This window comes from Vanellus vanellus, assembly GCF_965231255.1.
Source record: "Vanellus vanellus genome assembly, chromosome: 2".
NCBI classification, from domain to species: Eukaryota; Metazoa; Chordata; class Aves; order Charadriiformes; family Charadriidae; genus Vanellus; species Vanellus vanellus.
The window spans coordinates 60,081,156-60,096,620 of record NC_138906.1 but is presented as its reverse complement, the minus strand read 5'-3'; the positions used below and the strand labels follow the sequence as shown (position 1 = coordinate 60,096,620).

Genomic DNA, 15,465 nt, shown 5'->3' with positions numbered 1-15,465 from the left:
CAGCAAGGTTTGTAACTCTGCTCTCGGGAGCGGGGACAGCCGCGCTGTGCCCGGCTGCAGCGGTGATGGGCGCTGGGGAGGACGGCGGGGACCGGCTGCTCCGGCTCGCATCCCTCGGGAAGAGCGCGCAGGGGGTAATTAATTACATCCCTTTGGTTGGGAAAGCAGAGGGGGACCAAGACCACCGTCTCTAAAAGCGGCCCCCCCTCCCCCCATCGCCGGAGAGGGCCGTGGGCAGGGGGAGCCGGTCTCTCTCCCCTTCCCCACTCGAGTCCCTTGGATCCGCGTGTCTCCGCGGCTCGGCCCCGGCGGGGGAGGGAGCCGCAGCGAGGATTAGGCGGGGGGAGCCGAGCCCCGTTCGTTGCCCACGGGGGAGGAAGGGGTGCTCTGGACGTCTAGACAAGGCTCATTTCCTTATCGGAGGCGGAGCGAGAGGAAAACTAAGAAAATAAAGATTCTCGTGGGATAGAGCGAAAGCCTGTATGGCTTAACTGAGCAAACAAGATCCATCCTGTGTGGACGGACCCCGTTGAAATAAAATAAAACGAAGCCCCCGTTTTCTTTCCGCCCTGGTATAGGATCTCCAAGTTACGAGCAGGGACCGCACGTCTCCAAGGCCGGTCCCTCTCCCAGGGGTGCAAACCCCCTGCCCGGTGAGGGATCTCCAGCCCCGTCCCCACTCCACGGCTGCGCCGCGGCCTCGGTTCCCCCCTCGCCCAGTTCCTCCTCGCCCGCCGCTCCGCGCTTCTCCGCGCCCGGCCGCGCAGTGCCCCTCTTCTCCGCTCCCTCTCACCGCGCAGCGCATCTCCCCGCCGGGGCCGAGTCCTTCTCCCCACAGCCAAAGCCAGTGACCGGTCATCCCGCGGGTCTGGAAATCCCGCGACGAGAAAAAGCAGAAAGGTGTCCGGGCGCTGCCGCAGCTCCCGGGGCTGAACCGATCCCCCCACGTCGGTGTTTTCCAGTCGGGGGCGGTCAGCACCGAAATATTCACCGCCACCCGCCGCCCCCCTCCCCTGAGCCCCGACGGGCCGGGCACGCCGGGAGCAGCCCCTGCGAGGGGCAGGTATGCTACGACCTGGCTCTCGGGGTCCGAGATAAGCAGGGGGGAAAGGAAGGCTTTTTTTTATTTGTTTTGGGTTGTTTTGTTTTGTTTTTTTTTTTTTTTGTTTTTTGTTTTTTTTTTTTTCTGCAGGTTCTGCGCTGTTACTTTGACTGGGGCTTGGCTTTTTTCTTACCCTTATTTGCGGGGCGCATAGAGGAGGTGGGAAACCGAAGGGGAATTGGACATCCCCACCACCACGGGAAGGGTGAAGGCAATAATTCCCCAGGCTGTTTGTGCCCTCCCTTGTCTTTCTCTTCAGGCAGGCCGGACCCTGCTTTTCAGGCCGGGCCAAGGGAGAGCAGGGCCGGGACCCCGGGACCCCCCGTCCCGCCGCCGCCACCCCTCGCACGCCGGGAGCGGCCCCAGGAGCGGAGGCTGTCCCGCAGGGAAACCGCGCTGTTAAAAGGAGGGATCACCCTCGGCGTAAAGCGATGTGGGGACTCCTTGTTTTGTTTGTTTTCTTGGGATTGATGACGGGAGAATCGTTCGTCTTCGTTTTCTCTGAGGCCAGAGGCGACGCTCCGTGAGCCGACCTCGCCGCTGCAGGGTCTCCTGCTCCCCCGGCCGCCGGGGCTGGCTGGGCTCTTCTTCTGCCCCCCTCGCCCTCAGGCAAAGCCTCAGGCAAGACCGCCCCCCCCCCCCCCCCCCCCAGACCACTGTGGGCCACACTGAGTTCCTCAGCCCTCTGCCAAACGCTCCAGGCGCTTTTCAATACATGTCCTGTTTGAGACAGAATATGTATATTCTATTCTATCTGTTTTATCTGTATATTCTATATATTAGCAAATTCAGGCAATAAAAGGGCAAACCGCGGTTGGTTCTGGCTCATTTAAAAGCGGTAAGGCACTATTTTGTGTTGTCCGCTTCACTGACTGTGAATGGTGACCCCAATAATTGTCTCTCCGTATTAATTAATTAAGTTCAGCAGGAGCAGGAATGGCACAAACCTGTGCCTGTCCGGGGGTAATCTTTCCAGCAGCACGTCTCTTGGCAGAAGCCTGCGTATTAAATGCCCCTCGGATTCTGTTCTTGGTTTAGAAGTCGGAAATTTCGTGACAAATTTGCATGTCCTTTTGAATCGTTTTAGCAAGCAATTTTTTTCAGCCCTCTTTTTATTTAAAGGACTTTAGTTAGATCCCCCGCTCTTTTATTTACGGGAGGGTGCGTACATGATGCGTGTAAAAGAGCACTGGTGAGCAACTTACTTAAATCACTGCCTTGGAATAATCTGCTCGTTGGTACCGTCAGCCCGTCCCGGTTTTCCCTCTGTCTCATGTGCTTGATCAATACCGTATAGCTTGGTGGAGCCGATGAAACGGAGTTAAAGACAACCGTGCGACCAGCGGCCCGCGCACTGGCTTGGCAGGGACGGGAACCCAGCAAGGGTCTCACCTGGAGTCGGTCGGGGCGAGTAGATCTGATTGGGATGACAATATTTGGGATCCGCTGCAGGAAAACCAAGTGCACGATCAGCCTTAAGGAACCTTCTGTCCCAGCAGAAGGCATACAACGACGAAAACGGCTGCTTTAAAAGTTGTGGTTTGGTTTTTTGTTTTGTTTTGGGTTTGTTTTCTTTTTTTTTTTTTTAATATGAATTTAAAATAGAAAATCGACACACGCGCACGCACAAGAAAACAAAACAAAACAAAATAAACCAATTTCTTTTCCTCCTTTCAACCATCTCTCCGCTGATTCTTGCCTCGACAAAGCGAAGAGCCCAGGGACCTTCTCGGGAGCATCCCCGGCCGTGTGCCCTGCTCCCCGCCTCCCCCTCCAATCATCCCCCCCCGGGGCTCAGAGGAGCGGGGGCCGCACCCCAAATCACAGCCAGGGCCTCGGCGGGGATCGGGGGCTGTGTTACCCGGAGGGGCAGCAGCGGCAGGGAGCCCGCCGGAGGACCGGCCGCCCCCTGCCCACCCCGCGGGCGGGCAGAACCCTCCCCCTCCATCACCATCATCATCATCATCATCATCATCACCATCATCTTCCTCCTCCCTCCCTCCTGCCCGCCTCCGCGGCCGGGCCGGGCCGGGGCCCCTGACGTGTCCCGCCGCCGATTGGCCGCCGGCCGATAGGATCTCGGCGGCCCCGCGTTAAGGCGGGGGAGCGCACGGCGCCGGGCGCAGAGCGCCTCCCGCCCGCCCGGTCACCCCGCTCCGCCGCCGCTGCCACCACCGCCACCCCCGCTGCCGCTCCCGTCCCCGCCGCGCCGCTTCCCCGCCGGCTGGCCATGGAGTACACACCGCCCCCCAAACCGCAGCTCTCCTCCCGCGCCAACGCCTTCTCCATCGCCGCCCTGATGTCGAGCGGCAGCTCCAAGGAGAAGGAGTCCCCCGAGAGCACCATCAAGCCGCTGGGTGAGTGGGGACGGGGGGTGGACCGCCGGTGTCTGTCTGTCCGTCTGTCTGTCTGTCTGTCCGTCCGTCCATCCCCGGCGGAGCCCGCTTTCCGCTCAGGCTCAGCCTCCTCAAAGCTGCGGCAGCCGGGTCTCCCCCCTGCCCGCGGGTTTCCCCGGCAGGAGGGAAAGCCGCACCGCGAAAGCCGGTTGAACTCTCCCCGTTACCCACCGTCGTTTATCCGGCGAGGCTGCTTAGAGCACAAACCATTGCCGAAATTCCTCCAGCTTAAAGCACGCCGTTTGTTTTAATCCAGCTCCGCCACTCGTAGAATAATCTCGCACCCCGAGGTGGTTAAGTTTCTCTTCGCTGCTGTGAAATGAAGCTCTTAAATATTTATTGCAAGTCATCTGAGTTTTTTGAAGTCGAATAGGAGAATCTCCGGCATCGTGCCTAAGCTTACAAGGGGTAGTAAAACTTGTATATAGACCTGAAAAAATCCCTTCGTTTCACAGCTACTCTATGTAGGCTCATACAGACTGTTTTACTCTACATCGACCGGGAGGATTTTTACAGTAATTCCTCGCGATTTTCGAGTAAGCAATTTCGCTTCTATTCGGTCGTCTCGATTCAGACTCCCGAGGACTTTTAAAAAACATTTGTAACTTTCCCTTCCCCCCCCCCCCCATCTTCTGCGGCTTGTGGTCCTTGCAGGCATCCAAGAGTTCGCAGAAAACTAAAAAATACCAAACAAAACAACCAAACAAAACCATAAGTATTAAGATTTCAGGGCGCCAATGAACAAGATTACATTAAATCTTACCAGAATTTAGAAAAGGCAGCGCTCTCGGCGCCTGCTCCATGTAATCAACTGACTCAATAGACTTCATATAGTCCAGGGATTCACTGTAAACTTTATTTTTTAGGCTAGGCGATAACGTAGGCCGGGAATGTTGTAGTATTCCCGTTTGACATATTTACACGCTCTTATGTTAAACGTAGCTAGTTTTCTTTTTTTTTTTTTTTTTCCTTGAAAACGCTCGTTCAATTAATTTTTCAGTTTGTTTGTTTGTTTGTTTTTAACTCATCGCCCCACGTCATTCAGTTAGAAATCGAAGGGAAACGACTGCCTTCTATTAACCGGAGATGTGGGCGAAATCCTTCCCTGCAGGGGCCGGGCGCCTTCACCGCCTCCCGGTTCTTGGCGCCGGGCGGCGGATCCGCCGCCGCATCCCGCTGCCGCAACAGGGGGGCAAGAGCGAGGGGAGCGGGGCAGAGCCCCCCTCAGCCCTGCTCCCTCCTGTTCTCTCTTTCGGCTGCAAATCCGAAGCCCCCCGGGGTTTGCGGGGTGAGGAGGTGGGAGGCCGGAGCCGGCGGCAGCTACCGCATCCGCGCATCCAGCGCCTCCGCGCAAGGTTGCGTGGCCGCACGCAGCTTCCCCCGGAGCCTGTTTCTCCAACGGAGCGTGTTCAGCCTCAGCAAACCGGCTGGGAGGCCGGGCAGACCCGGCTTTCCGGCAGGCTGAGCCCGCTCCCGGCGTTGAGTTGCTATTTAGGAACTGGCTTCCCCGCGGAGGAAGCGCGGAGCCTGCGCGGCCGCGCTCCGCCAGCGGCGCAATTTAGGAGCAGCCGCCCGCGCTCCCCCAAAGCACCACCGCAGCCTTCAGCAGTCGTCGTCGTCGTCGTCGTCCCCCGCCCTCCCCTCCGGAGCCGAGCGCTCCCGTTTTAATGAGAATTAGTGACCTTTCCATGGAAACCCGCGGTTGGCGAGGGGGGGGGGGGGCAGCGCGCAGGACCCGCTCTACCCCTCCGCGCTCCGCGGAGCGGGTACGAGTTGGGCGGCAGTGTTTCCCCCCTCTTTCCCCCGCCCTCCCACCCGGGCATCTCTCCCCGTGCGCCTTCGGGGAAAGGCACAGCTCCGGTCTCTTCCCGGAGCTCATCTCCCAAAATCACCACCGCTGCCCTCAAATGATGAGCTGACGCCTAAGAAACAGCGCGGATCTGGGGGTGTGCTGGACCAGAGGGGGAGCAGCTGAAATATAAATGCATATTATTATTATCATCATCATCATTATCATTATTATTATTATTATTTTCAAATAGTTTTTCTCGGCGGTCGCCCCGTCCTGGCTGAATCCCCTCTTTTTTTTTCCTCCCCAAAAATCCTGCAGAACAATTCGTTGAGAAATCCTCTTGCGCCCAGCCTCTGAGTGACTTATCCAGCCTGGATCCTCACGGGGATTTTAGCACCAGTCCTTCGTCCCTGTGCACCGAACCCCTCATCCCCACCACCCCCATTATCCCCAGCGAGGAGATGGCCAAAATTTCCTGCAGCCTGGAAACCAAAGAGCTCTGGGACAAGTTTCACGAACTGGGTACCGAGATGATCATCACCAAATCCGGGAGGTAAGGCTGGGCAGCCCCGCGCTCCCTCCGGGCAGCTTCCTAAAAGTGGCTTTGGAGGGGGAGGAAAAAAAATAAAAGCAAAACAACCAAAACCCCACAGTTTTTATTTTGGGAGAGCAGCACGGATGGGCCTAAGGAGGAGGAGGAGGGTGAAGCCCCTTAATCGCCGCCGCGCTGGTCAGCAGCCCCTCGGCGGGCTCAACCCGGGGCTGCGATGTGCGGTGCGGTGCGCGGTGTGATGCGCGGTGCGGTGCGCGGAGCCCCGCGGGGAGCAGAGAGAGTGGCGGCAGCGGGGTGCGGTGCGGTGCGGCCGGTTGAAATGAACCCGGGGGGGGTGGTGGTGGTGGGGGGGTGCCGGCGGCTGGGGAGAAATGTTGTTTCCCTAATGATTTGGTCTGTGGCTAAAAAGCTCCTTCGTGCGGTGCAGTGATTTCGCGGGGCTGGGTGGGTACAGAGACGGGGAAATGCGGGGTCGTGGGGAAGTAATTCAGCCAGAGCTCGGCTGGGTTTGGTTTGCTTTTCTGTCTGTTGCAAATAACGTGCAAAAGAATCCCAGACTTTCTCATCACCTCAAACCATGCCGCTTTCTCAGCAAAGCTTTTGGGGTTTGGGGTCAGTCAAATGCAGGAGCTGAATGATTTCTCGGGTTTTGTAATCCCCAAAGTTACTTGTTGTTAATGTTGTTCCCTGATGAATTTTTTTTTTCCTAACTAGCGAGCTCAACCAGCATGTGTTTTAAAAAATAATTTTAAAATGTCCGTATGAAATCTGCAATTTGAAGTTCAACATTTTAAACTGTTGAGAGTTATTTATTTCTGGTCTATGGCATAACCTTACATTTTAAATTTGCGTTTTGCCAAAATTTAAGTGAAAAAGGAAAGTTTAGTTTTGAGAATTCCTCTCAGAAATACCATGAGCAGGCTTAGAAGAACATGCATCTGAAATATGTGAGAACGTTAACAGAAATAATTTCTGCAATATTTCCCTAACACTAGTATGAATCCCGTAAACAAAAAATAATCTATGTTTCTAAGGACTTATGTACCTTAAGTACAAATATTTTCTGAAATCGTTGTGCTTTTAACTAACATTAACAGTACATTTCTCTTTTAATTTTCACTTTCAACATTTTTTCTTTTTGCTTCCAAAAATTTGTTCTGATTTCAAGCTGTTCTTTCTGTGCACATTAGAGATACACATAGGATTTAACTTGTATCATACTGAAGCAGAATCGATAGATGCTTTATTTTTTTTCAGGTGGTTTAAATATAATTCTTACTTTTAGCAGCTTTTCAGAAAGTCTCTTATTTCTGTTCTCCATCTGTGTATTTATTTTCTGATTTGCCTTTATTTCAGGAGAATGTTTCCTACGATCAGGGTTTCCTTCTCGGGAGTGGATCCCGAAGCCAAGTACATTGTGTTAATGGATATAGTTCCTGTGGACAATAAAAGATACAGATACGCCTACCACAGGTCTTCCTGGTTAGTGGCTGGAAAAGCTGACCCTCCGCTCCCTGCAAGGTTTGTAGATTTTACTGCTGGCCTTTTTTTTTATTTTGTTTCTCTTTTTTCCCCCTTTTTTCCTTCAAGAAATTCCTGCTGTTAATCTTGCCATGTTGTTTGCAAACAGTACTCTGAGACTTTGAATCAGTGCTCACAAAGCTGATTGCAAAACTGATTAATTTCTGTGATGCAGAATCGGGCCTCAAATCTCTGCTTGAGGCTTGATTTATACTAGATGTTCCAAGGCATGCAGGATTTGGCTAAAGGCTCTTTTATAAATACATTTTTTTTTTAAAGTGAAGTTTGCCTCAATTCAGATAAGAAATCTTTAAAAAAAAATAATATTGATTTATCTCTCAGGTTTGCCCCCCCTCGGCATTTGACCTCATAATTTAGAGCAATCCAGCTAAGTCCACATAGAAATACTACATTACAGTTCAATGCTGTTTATGCTTTTTCTTGATGACATATCCAGTGTTTACTAACCAATAATTTTACTCTTGCTTTTAGTTGTCTCTTAGGCAGCATAGAAAGTATGGATCATTTCTACAGCACAGAGATTTTTGTTTTTTGGTTTTGGGTTTTTTTTTGTTAAGAAATCATGACATTTTCTGAGACACTAGGAAAAAAATCAAGTAAATTCCCCCCCTTTTCTATACAGAAACAAAATGCGGTAAAAAAAAATAATTTTTTTTTAAATCATTCCATTAATGTAATTGATGACTGACTCCTTTCAGCACTGGGAAACTGAGGCTGCAGCACTAGGCTGTACGGTAGGAGGGCATTTCAGCGGAGACCCACGCTTCAGCGTATTCAGCCCAGCACTTCAGTACGTACTTAAGTCCCCAAGCCCAGTAAGACTGAAGCACATGTCGAACGGCTTTGCTGAGTCAGAGCCGGAGATATGGAAATAACGTGGATGCCTCTCTGGCTTCAAAGAAACTTTTCGTGGAGGGCTCTGTGCAGACACACAGATCCGCTCCAGGTGGCTTAGCTCGGGGTTAAGAACTTGCTTATTACAGAGTCAGAAATTAGAAGTGAAACACAAGAAATGGAAGCACATTTTGTGTGTGTGTGTGTGTGTGTGAATATAGGGACCAAATCCTGCATGCTTTCCTTGTATAAATAGTTCGACTGAAATCTTGCTGACTGCTGATCTCTGGAAGGCGGCTCAGGGAAGTAAACAAACAAAAAGTGCATGCAGAGAAGCTGTGATTAAAGACAGCAACCTAGGAGTTATGTCGGCTTTGTTTTCATGGCCAAAACCTCCTTCTTGCAATGTGGTTAACGTCTGAGGGCTTCATTTGACGTATTGTAATGGGCACTGATCAAAACCCAAAGAAAAAGCATGGATCCCGCTCCAAAAAAGTCAGCATCAAAAGAAGAAATAAGGGAAGGACAGAAATAGTTTTAAGGCAGGGTTCTCCCCTTCTTATTTCTCTGTTCAAGTGTTTTTTGGGATGCCTTTAAATAGATGGCTAGTTCACACTACCTAGCACAGTCTAGTTCACTGAGGAAATACAAGAGATTGATCCTTGGAATAATTAGCGACTGCCCTACTGACTGTTTTAGAGCTGAGGTCAAACCTGCTTGGAGTTTAATATTAATTATCATCGTACTGTGGTAGCTCTTCAAGGTCTCCATCGAGTCAGTGCCCCTAAGTGCGACTGTATACCTGTGCTGTTTCAAATTCAGGATGTTTCGCCCCTGTGTGCAAACATACACCTTTCCTGTTTCATTTTCAGGATGCTCAGCCAAAAGAGCATTGATCATAGAACAGGCACAGATTACTTTTTGCTTTGTATGAACGGTACTTACATATCCGTTTATGCACCTTCTCCTTTGTATGCTCCCGTTTGGTGGGAAAAAGGACATCAAGAGGTTCGGTGTGCAGATGTTTGCATTATTAGCGCTTTTTCTGGAGTGTTAATGCATCTTTTGAGGTGGGAAGCCTCAGTCTTGCTCAAACAGATTAAAAGTAGTACTCCTCCCATTGCGAGATGGGTTTGGTCCTGCTCCAGTCACAGGAGCCCTTAATGAAGTTATCATCCACGATTTCGTGTCCTCCAAACACAGGGTTTTAGCTCTCCTTACTGGAGGGGTGTCAGCGAGGGGCATAGGTGTGCTGAGTGTTTGGTACCCAGGTGCTGAGTCCCCCATGTACATCGCTACTTGCATCTGCATAGGCACGACGGCATCAGGGGAATTATTCAGGAATCACGTTATGCACGGATGTAAGACTTTGCAGGATCCAACCCGTTAGATGTTTTGCTCTTTCCATTATAAAAATAACTCTCAATGCTAAGACAACTTTTTTTTTTTTTTTTTTCCCCCCAAATTAATAAGTATTCTGTGATTCTGTTTGAAAGATTAGCCCTTCAGGGAACTTTCTACAAAACCCAGTTTTATCCCTGTCTTCCTGCTGTCAACGTTTAAGACAAGTTTATGTTGCAACGAACACTTAAATAAAAATACTTTTCAGAGAGTCTTTTGTAAATCTTCTGAAGTGCTATCTGGGGATAGAATTCCAGTGTGATATTTTATGTTTGTTCTTCCAAATTGCTAAGACTGTGTGAAACATCAGTTTAATAAGTTTCAGCATGTACCTTTGTTTGCTCTTCTTCCTTTTTCACCTCCTTTCTTCCACTCAAAAGTCTATATTTTTTAATTATTTTAATTTTTTACTGTATTTGGCTACAGTAATTTGTTTAATGAAGTTATAGTGTTTACACACAGAAAACTCTAGGTAGGAGACCTTTAAAAGGTATTATATTTTGCAAATTATTTGAGACGTTAAGGTAATTAAAAGCAGCGTGCATGGGGCTTGTAGGACCAGACCAACTGTTAAACTAAAGAGAGGGAGAGCGGTGTCGCGTTCCGAAGTATGCAAGAAGGAAGCAGTACCCAAACTTTGCATCTATCATGAAACATTATATGCCACGGAGCAGATTCACATCCTAATATGGCTTCTAAAGCCTCTGTGAATTGGAGCGAGCAGCCACTCGCATCTGGCTGGCCTTCAGGCAGCGGAACCCGTGCGAACTTCTGGGGGAGCCTCGTGTGCCGCGCCGGAACGCGCACGTTTATTTCTCTAACCCGTTCGCTCGTGCACGCTCCCGGTCTCCTCGACTTCTTCTGCTTCAGAGGGCCGGCACGTCTAGTTTGGAACCCTCTTCTCCGAGGGGTACACGCTCGGGCTGGAGGAGAAGCGTGCAGATAGGTGCAGTCCGGCCAGGTGGAACCACGTGCGGCAGTGGGATCGACGGCGTGTAGCAAATCAGTAAAGAAAAGCAAGGTCTATTAATCCATTCATGTAAGCGATATTCCGGCGCCGATCCTTCCGTGACTTTCCCGTTAGCGCTCTGCTAACATCCAGGCACTTCGTAGTTTGAAAGCAATGCCAAGCGTTAACCGCCCATGGCGTAAAACAATTGTGCTCAGCTTTTGGACACGTGAAGATCTTTACTCACTCCCCAGCACATATTTGAAATAGTTTGGCTTTTTGGTCCCAATTAGCCAAACCTTGCTGAGCCTGACACTCTGTGATCACAGTAAATATTATTAGCTATCCAGACATACAAAATTAGGAGTCAGGCTCTAAAAGAAAAAATAAAAATCACAAGACTGGCTGAAAAGTTGCAGGACGCGTTTGGGGCTCTTTTTGGTTTGCCTTCTCTAATTCAGGGGTCTAAAGATTCACACTTTTTTTTTTTTTTTTTTTTTTTTTTACAGGAAGGCAAAGTTAATTTTCATGAGAGGTAAAATTCTTTTGGCATAACAGGATTCCAGGTCTTGGGTTTTCAGATACATCCAAATTTTCCATGAGCCTTGCAGGGCAGTCAGCAGAGTCAATAGCAGTGCGGATGCCTGTATGCTAGGAATATTTTATTGCGACGGGAACCCTGGCTCAGCATCCCTCCCGTGGACATAGCTATGCCAGCCAAGCTGTGCTTTGGATCAATGGAAGGAAAACTTCCTGTACATCTGAAGGGAGCTGTGCTGGTAAAACTTTAGTTTCGCTGTGTCTTGGGGATTCTGCCGGCAAAAACGGAGAGCGCAGCATCAAATCTCCTTCCTATTTCAGCAGGAGAGCGGTGCTCCCCGGAGTCATTAGTAGGGGCATTCCTTGGTTAGGAATCAGCGTAGTCTATCAGAGAGTTACTCCCTATTTTTTAGCGGTTTTTCCATTCTCCTCTTGCCGAAGCAAAATCGTAGCTCAACTACAACAACAAAATTTTATCTTTCTAACCCGGCAGCTCCGCGCTGCCCCGCCTGCCTATTGGAAGAAAACCATCTGTGTGGCCAAAGACATCTCCTGAAATGAGAGTCAGGCCCTCAGCAGTGATAACCAACACCAGCTGAAGCAGAACAGGTCCGGTTCACACTAGCTGAAGGTCTAGTTCAGTTCTTAATTTGCTATCAGAAAAGAACATTTGGGTTAAATAATTTTCAGCAATACGTTATTCCTATAAAATCGTTTTTTTTTAAATAGCCTGGCACTTGTGACTAATCTAGTCATAATGTCTATATCATTGCATCTACATGTCTTCCATGCTTCCTTTTCTTCTGCTTAATTTCCCAAGTGGTGGATTGTTAATTACAGAGCTGCAATTAATTTTTTCATGTCAGACCACTGTGCTGGACTGCAGCCTTCAACCTCTTATAAACAGACGTCATCACAGCTAACATGTGATCGAGTGCAGGTTAAAATCATTATCACAGCTTAATGTTACATATAAAGAAAAATGCATTTTTATCTACATTCCCCCATTATCTCTCTAATGACACCATGTTTTTTCTCTCGGAGCTGTAGTCATTGTTATTTTAAGTGCTTGTTAGTACGGCTGTGGGGAAAGACATGATCAATTTTTCATTTGGGAAAAGACACGACAGCGAATGTTAATGTCTCCATTTTAGATAACTAGATAAAATAATAGGTATGGTTAGAGAGCAATCTAGCACTTGGACATAAGATTCTTCATTATGTTCCGGCGAATTAAACAACTCGAGTCATCTGCTTTACTGTCTTTCATTAATGCTTGTATTTCAGGCGTTCATTTATTTGGGCGAGATTGTATATGTCTTGTTCAAGTAGCAGCTCTGTTTTACCCTAAGCTCTCAGGAAACCCATGTCTGTGAAACCACCGCACATCCCGAAAGCGAGACATTACGGGCTTTTTAATTTCGTATGGAGGTGGTGCCCACGCACAAGCCAAGAGGTGAGATTTTTATGAGCAGGCCTTTTCCCTGTGTTGTTGTTTTTGTTTTTTTTTTTTCTTTTAGGTTGTACGTGCACCCTGACTCCCCGTTCACGGGAGAGCAACTGCTGAAGCAGATGGTGTCCTTTGAAAAAGTCAAACTCACCAACAACGAGCTGGATCAGCACGGCCACGTGAGTAGCCCTGCTGGTGGGAAAGGGTAAAGGAACCACAACAGGGGAATTGCTCGCCTGTACTACAGGGCTAAGCTTGCAGTAGAGAGACCCCAATGGGGAAAGGCTGCTGTGGCCCCCACCTTACGCCTTTCTTGGCCACCCCTTCCTATCGCAGTGGAGGAGGATGCTGTGTGAAGCTCAAACGTGTTGGGTTTTAATGTCTGTTGTAGAGGAACAGGTGACTTCAGAAATCAGTTTTTTTATCTTTCATAAGGGAGAGCCCAGGTCAATGCAAGTGTTCAAATCATGGTCCTACTGCTGTCAGAGGCAGAACATCCATCAGGGACAAGTTCAGGGTGGAGTTGAGCATCAAAGTGAGGGAGAGAAGGGAGGCAGGTGAGCTTTTTGTCATGCTTCTGCCCCCATTTTGCTGTGACTTGGCAGTATGCTCTGGCACGTGGACTGGCCAGAAAGCTCACACGCTTTTCCACGTGTACTTGGAAGCTCCATCTTGTTACAGGCAACCTGTTAGGGTTGAGCCCATCAGTAAGAGCTCTTGTACTTCCATGTACACAGCATGGGCACAGAGTCAGCAGAAATAGCTATGTGACACCAAATAAAGGCTACTGAATTAGAAAAATAAGTGTGCCTCAGTTGCCCTTGAAATAACTGTAGGCTACCTGCAAGTCAAGATGCCACAGGGTGGACTTGGACCTCTAAAGGAGACAGGTCCCAGCTCTGATTGGTACCAGTTTGTTGTCACAAGCCCTGAAGTTGGAAGCTGGTAAATAGGAAGCAGAGCTGGTGGCCATGAGCTCCTGCTACGCTCCATCAGCGGGGACAACTCCTTTAGCTACCCGGCTATCTAACGGTAGGTGGTAAGGTGGTAAGAAAATGTGTTGTCTGTACTGTCCCCTCCCCAAAAGTGCCTGTAAAGTTCAGGAACGGCTTGGTAGCGCCTCCAAATTGCAAAGGAAGAGCCTCTGGCCTTGGCAATTCCCCAAGGGAAAGCTGAAGGAGCAGCGGGATGGGTTTGAAAGGGTTGTTGGCTGAGAACGGGGCAGTTAAGAAGAACGAGCGTAAAGGCAATGTTAGTAAATGAGGTGTCAGGAGGAGACGAGTGATTTTGGACTCTGAAGCATGTGTAGGGGTAACTAACCTGTAAAGCCGAATACTTGTGGCGTACATGGTCTCAGAAATCCCTCCCCTTACTTAGTGTGGTATTTATTGCCTCTTGGGACTGTGTGAGACAGTGGCTGTTCGTCTGAGCTGTGCTCTGTGCAAATGTTTCTCATCCAAAAGACAATTGTTATTCACTTCAAGACCTAAAAATTGAATGACAGCCACGATAATTTAAAATACATCCTGGAAACAGCAACAACAAAAGCAGGTTTTTGTTTTTGTTTTTTTTTTTTTAAAAAAAAAAAGAAAGCCCAGATAGATGCCTGTGTGTTGTTCTTTTGTAAAGTTCTGTCTGTGGGTATATTTTTCTTGAATCCTGTTCCCACTGTTGCTCCCTTCCTGACTAGCGGAGAACGTCTTCTTTTTTCTTCTCTTTTATTTCATAATCTGTAGAAGGGCAAAGCTGAAGATTTGTGGGCTCTATCACCGAGTGATGATAGAGCAGTATACGTGCGCATTTAAAAAGAAGCATTTTTCATCATAACAGGGGCCATGTGTGCCTCTAATAAAGCGCTCGCAGCAGTATATTGCAAACTAGTTAGGAGCGGTGCAGTTCCCAGAAGCCCAGATGAGTATAAAAAAGAAGTAGGTCTGAGAAGCTGTCGGGAACAGAGACATGTGACAGAGCAAGAAGATGTAATCGTCTCACATACAGGCAGTGGGAGAAAATGAGTCGTAGCGTTTGAGATGCAGCCTCCTGATTAACTTTCCAAGAAGTGGCAGAGGTGGATCCCATCCTTTATGTGAAAGCTTTGGACAGCCAAAGTCGATGGAAAGTTTTGCATGTTCAGTTAAGAATAAGCCCCGAAGGCTCGATCCTGTGTTGAGATTTGCATGACAGGCGTTACGCCTTCGCGGAGCACTCCCTTTTTAATATTTTGTGTTTTTTTTATGTTCCAAATTAGGGTGTCAGGTTTTACGTGCTGCCTTATTGAAGCTATGTAAATACCATCACTGGATACTCAGTAGAATTACGGAAGAAATTAATTCTTTAAGGAGAAGGAGAGAGTTGAAATGCCTCCTGAAACCTCTCACTTCAATTTGAAAGAGCCCTTCTTCACTGATGAGATCTTTTTAATTGACCTGCTGAGATCTTTTTAGTTGTCCTGCTAAGATCTTAATTACATTTGATAAGGTGCGTTGGTTCCTGAGGAAGTTTTAATGAACTAAAAGATGCCTTTAAATACTAGCTATAGGTAGAGAAGCTGGATCCAACCTGATTCCAGTTTGTTCTAGTTGCTTGCTTTCTCCATCCTCCAGAAGACAGTTTTGGTTGTTAAGGTAATTGTGGTGTTTTATTTGTAGGGTGGTTCATTTCCTGAAAAAGAATTTGAAGAGAAGAGAGGCAAACAAACTTCTAGCATTTGTTTGTTTTCTCTTATTCCGAGACTTTCGGAGTTGGCAAGCATCTCTGCTTGTGTATCTTCAGCAGCGTGCTTAACCCCATAGCTATGTACATATTCTCCCCAAGCATCAGGCAGAAGTCTTATCTCTGTGTGCATGACATACAGCTTGCTCCATGGAAACACTTTCAGATATCCTTACCAGAGGAAGGAAATGGTT

General features: G+C 48.7%; 1 protein-coding gene across 1 annotated transcript in view; it reads left to right on the top strand.

The window, feature by feature from the left end:
* Positions 1-3,332: 3,332 nt before the first annotated feature.
* Positions 3,333-15,465, top strand: part of TBX20 (T-box transcription factor 20) — a gene marked incomplete at both ends in the record, with an annotated part of 35,537 nt that continues 23,404 nt past the window's right edge. The window contains 4 exons of the mRNA XM_082499486.1: positions 3,333-3,459; positions 5,609-5,843; positions 7,200-7,364; positions 12,630-12,738. Of these exons, the coding sequence (XP_082355612.1) occupies positions 3,333-3,459; positions 5,609-5,843; positions 7,200-7,364; positions 12,630-12,738 (636 nt within the window). The remainder of the gene's footprint in view (positions 3,460-5,608; positions 5,844-7,199; positions 7,365-12,629; positions 12,739-15,465) is intronic.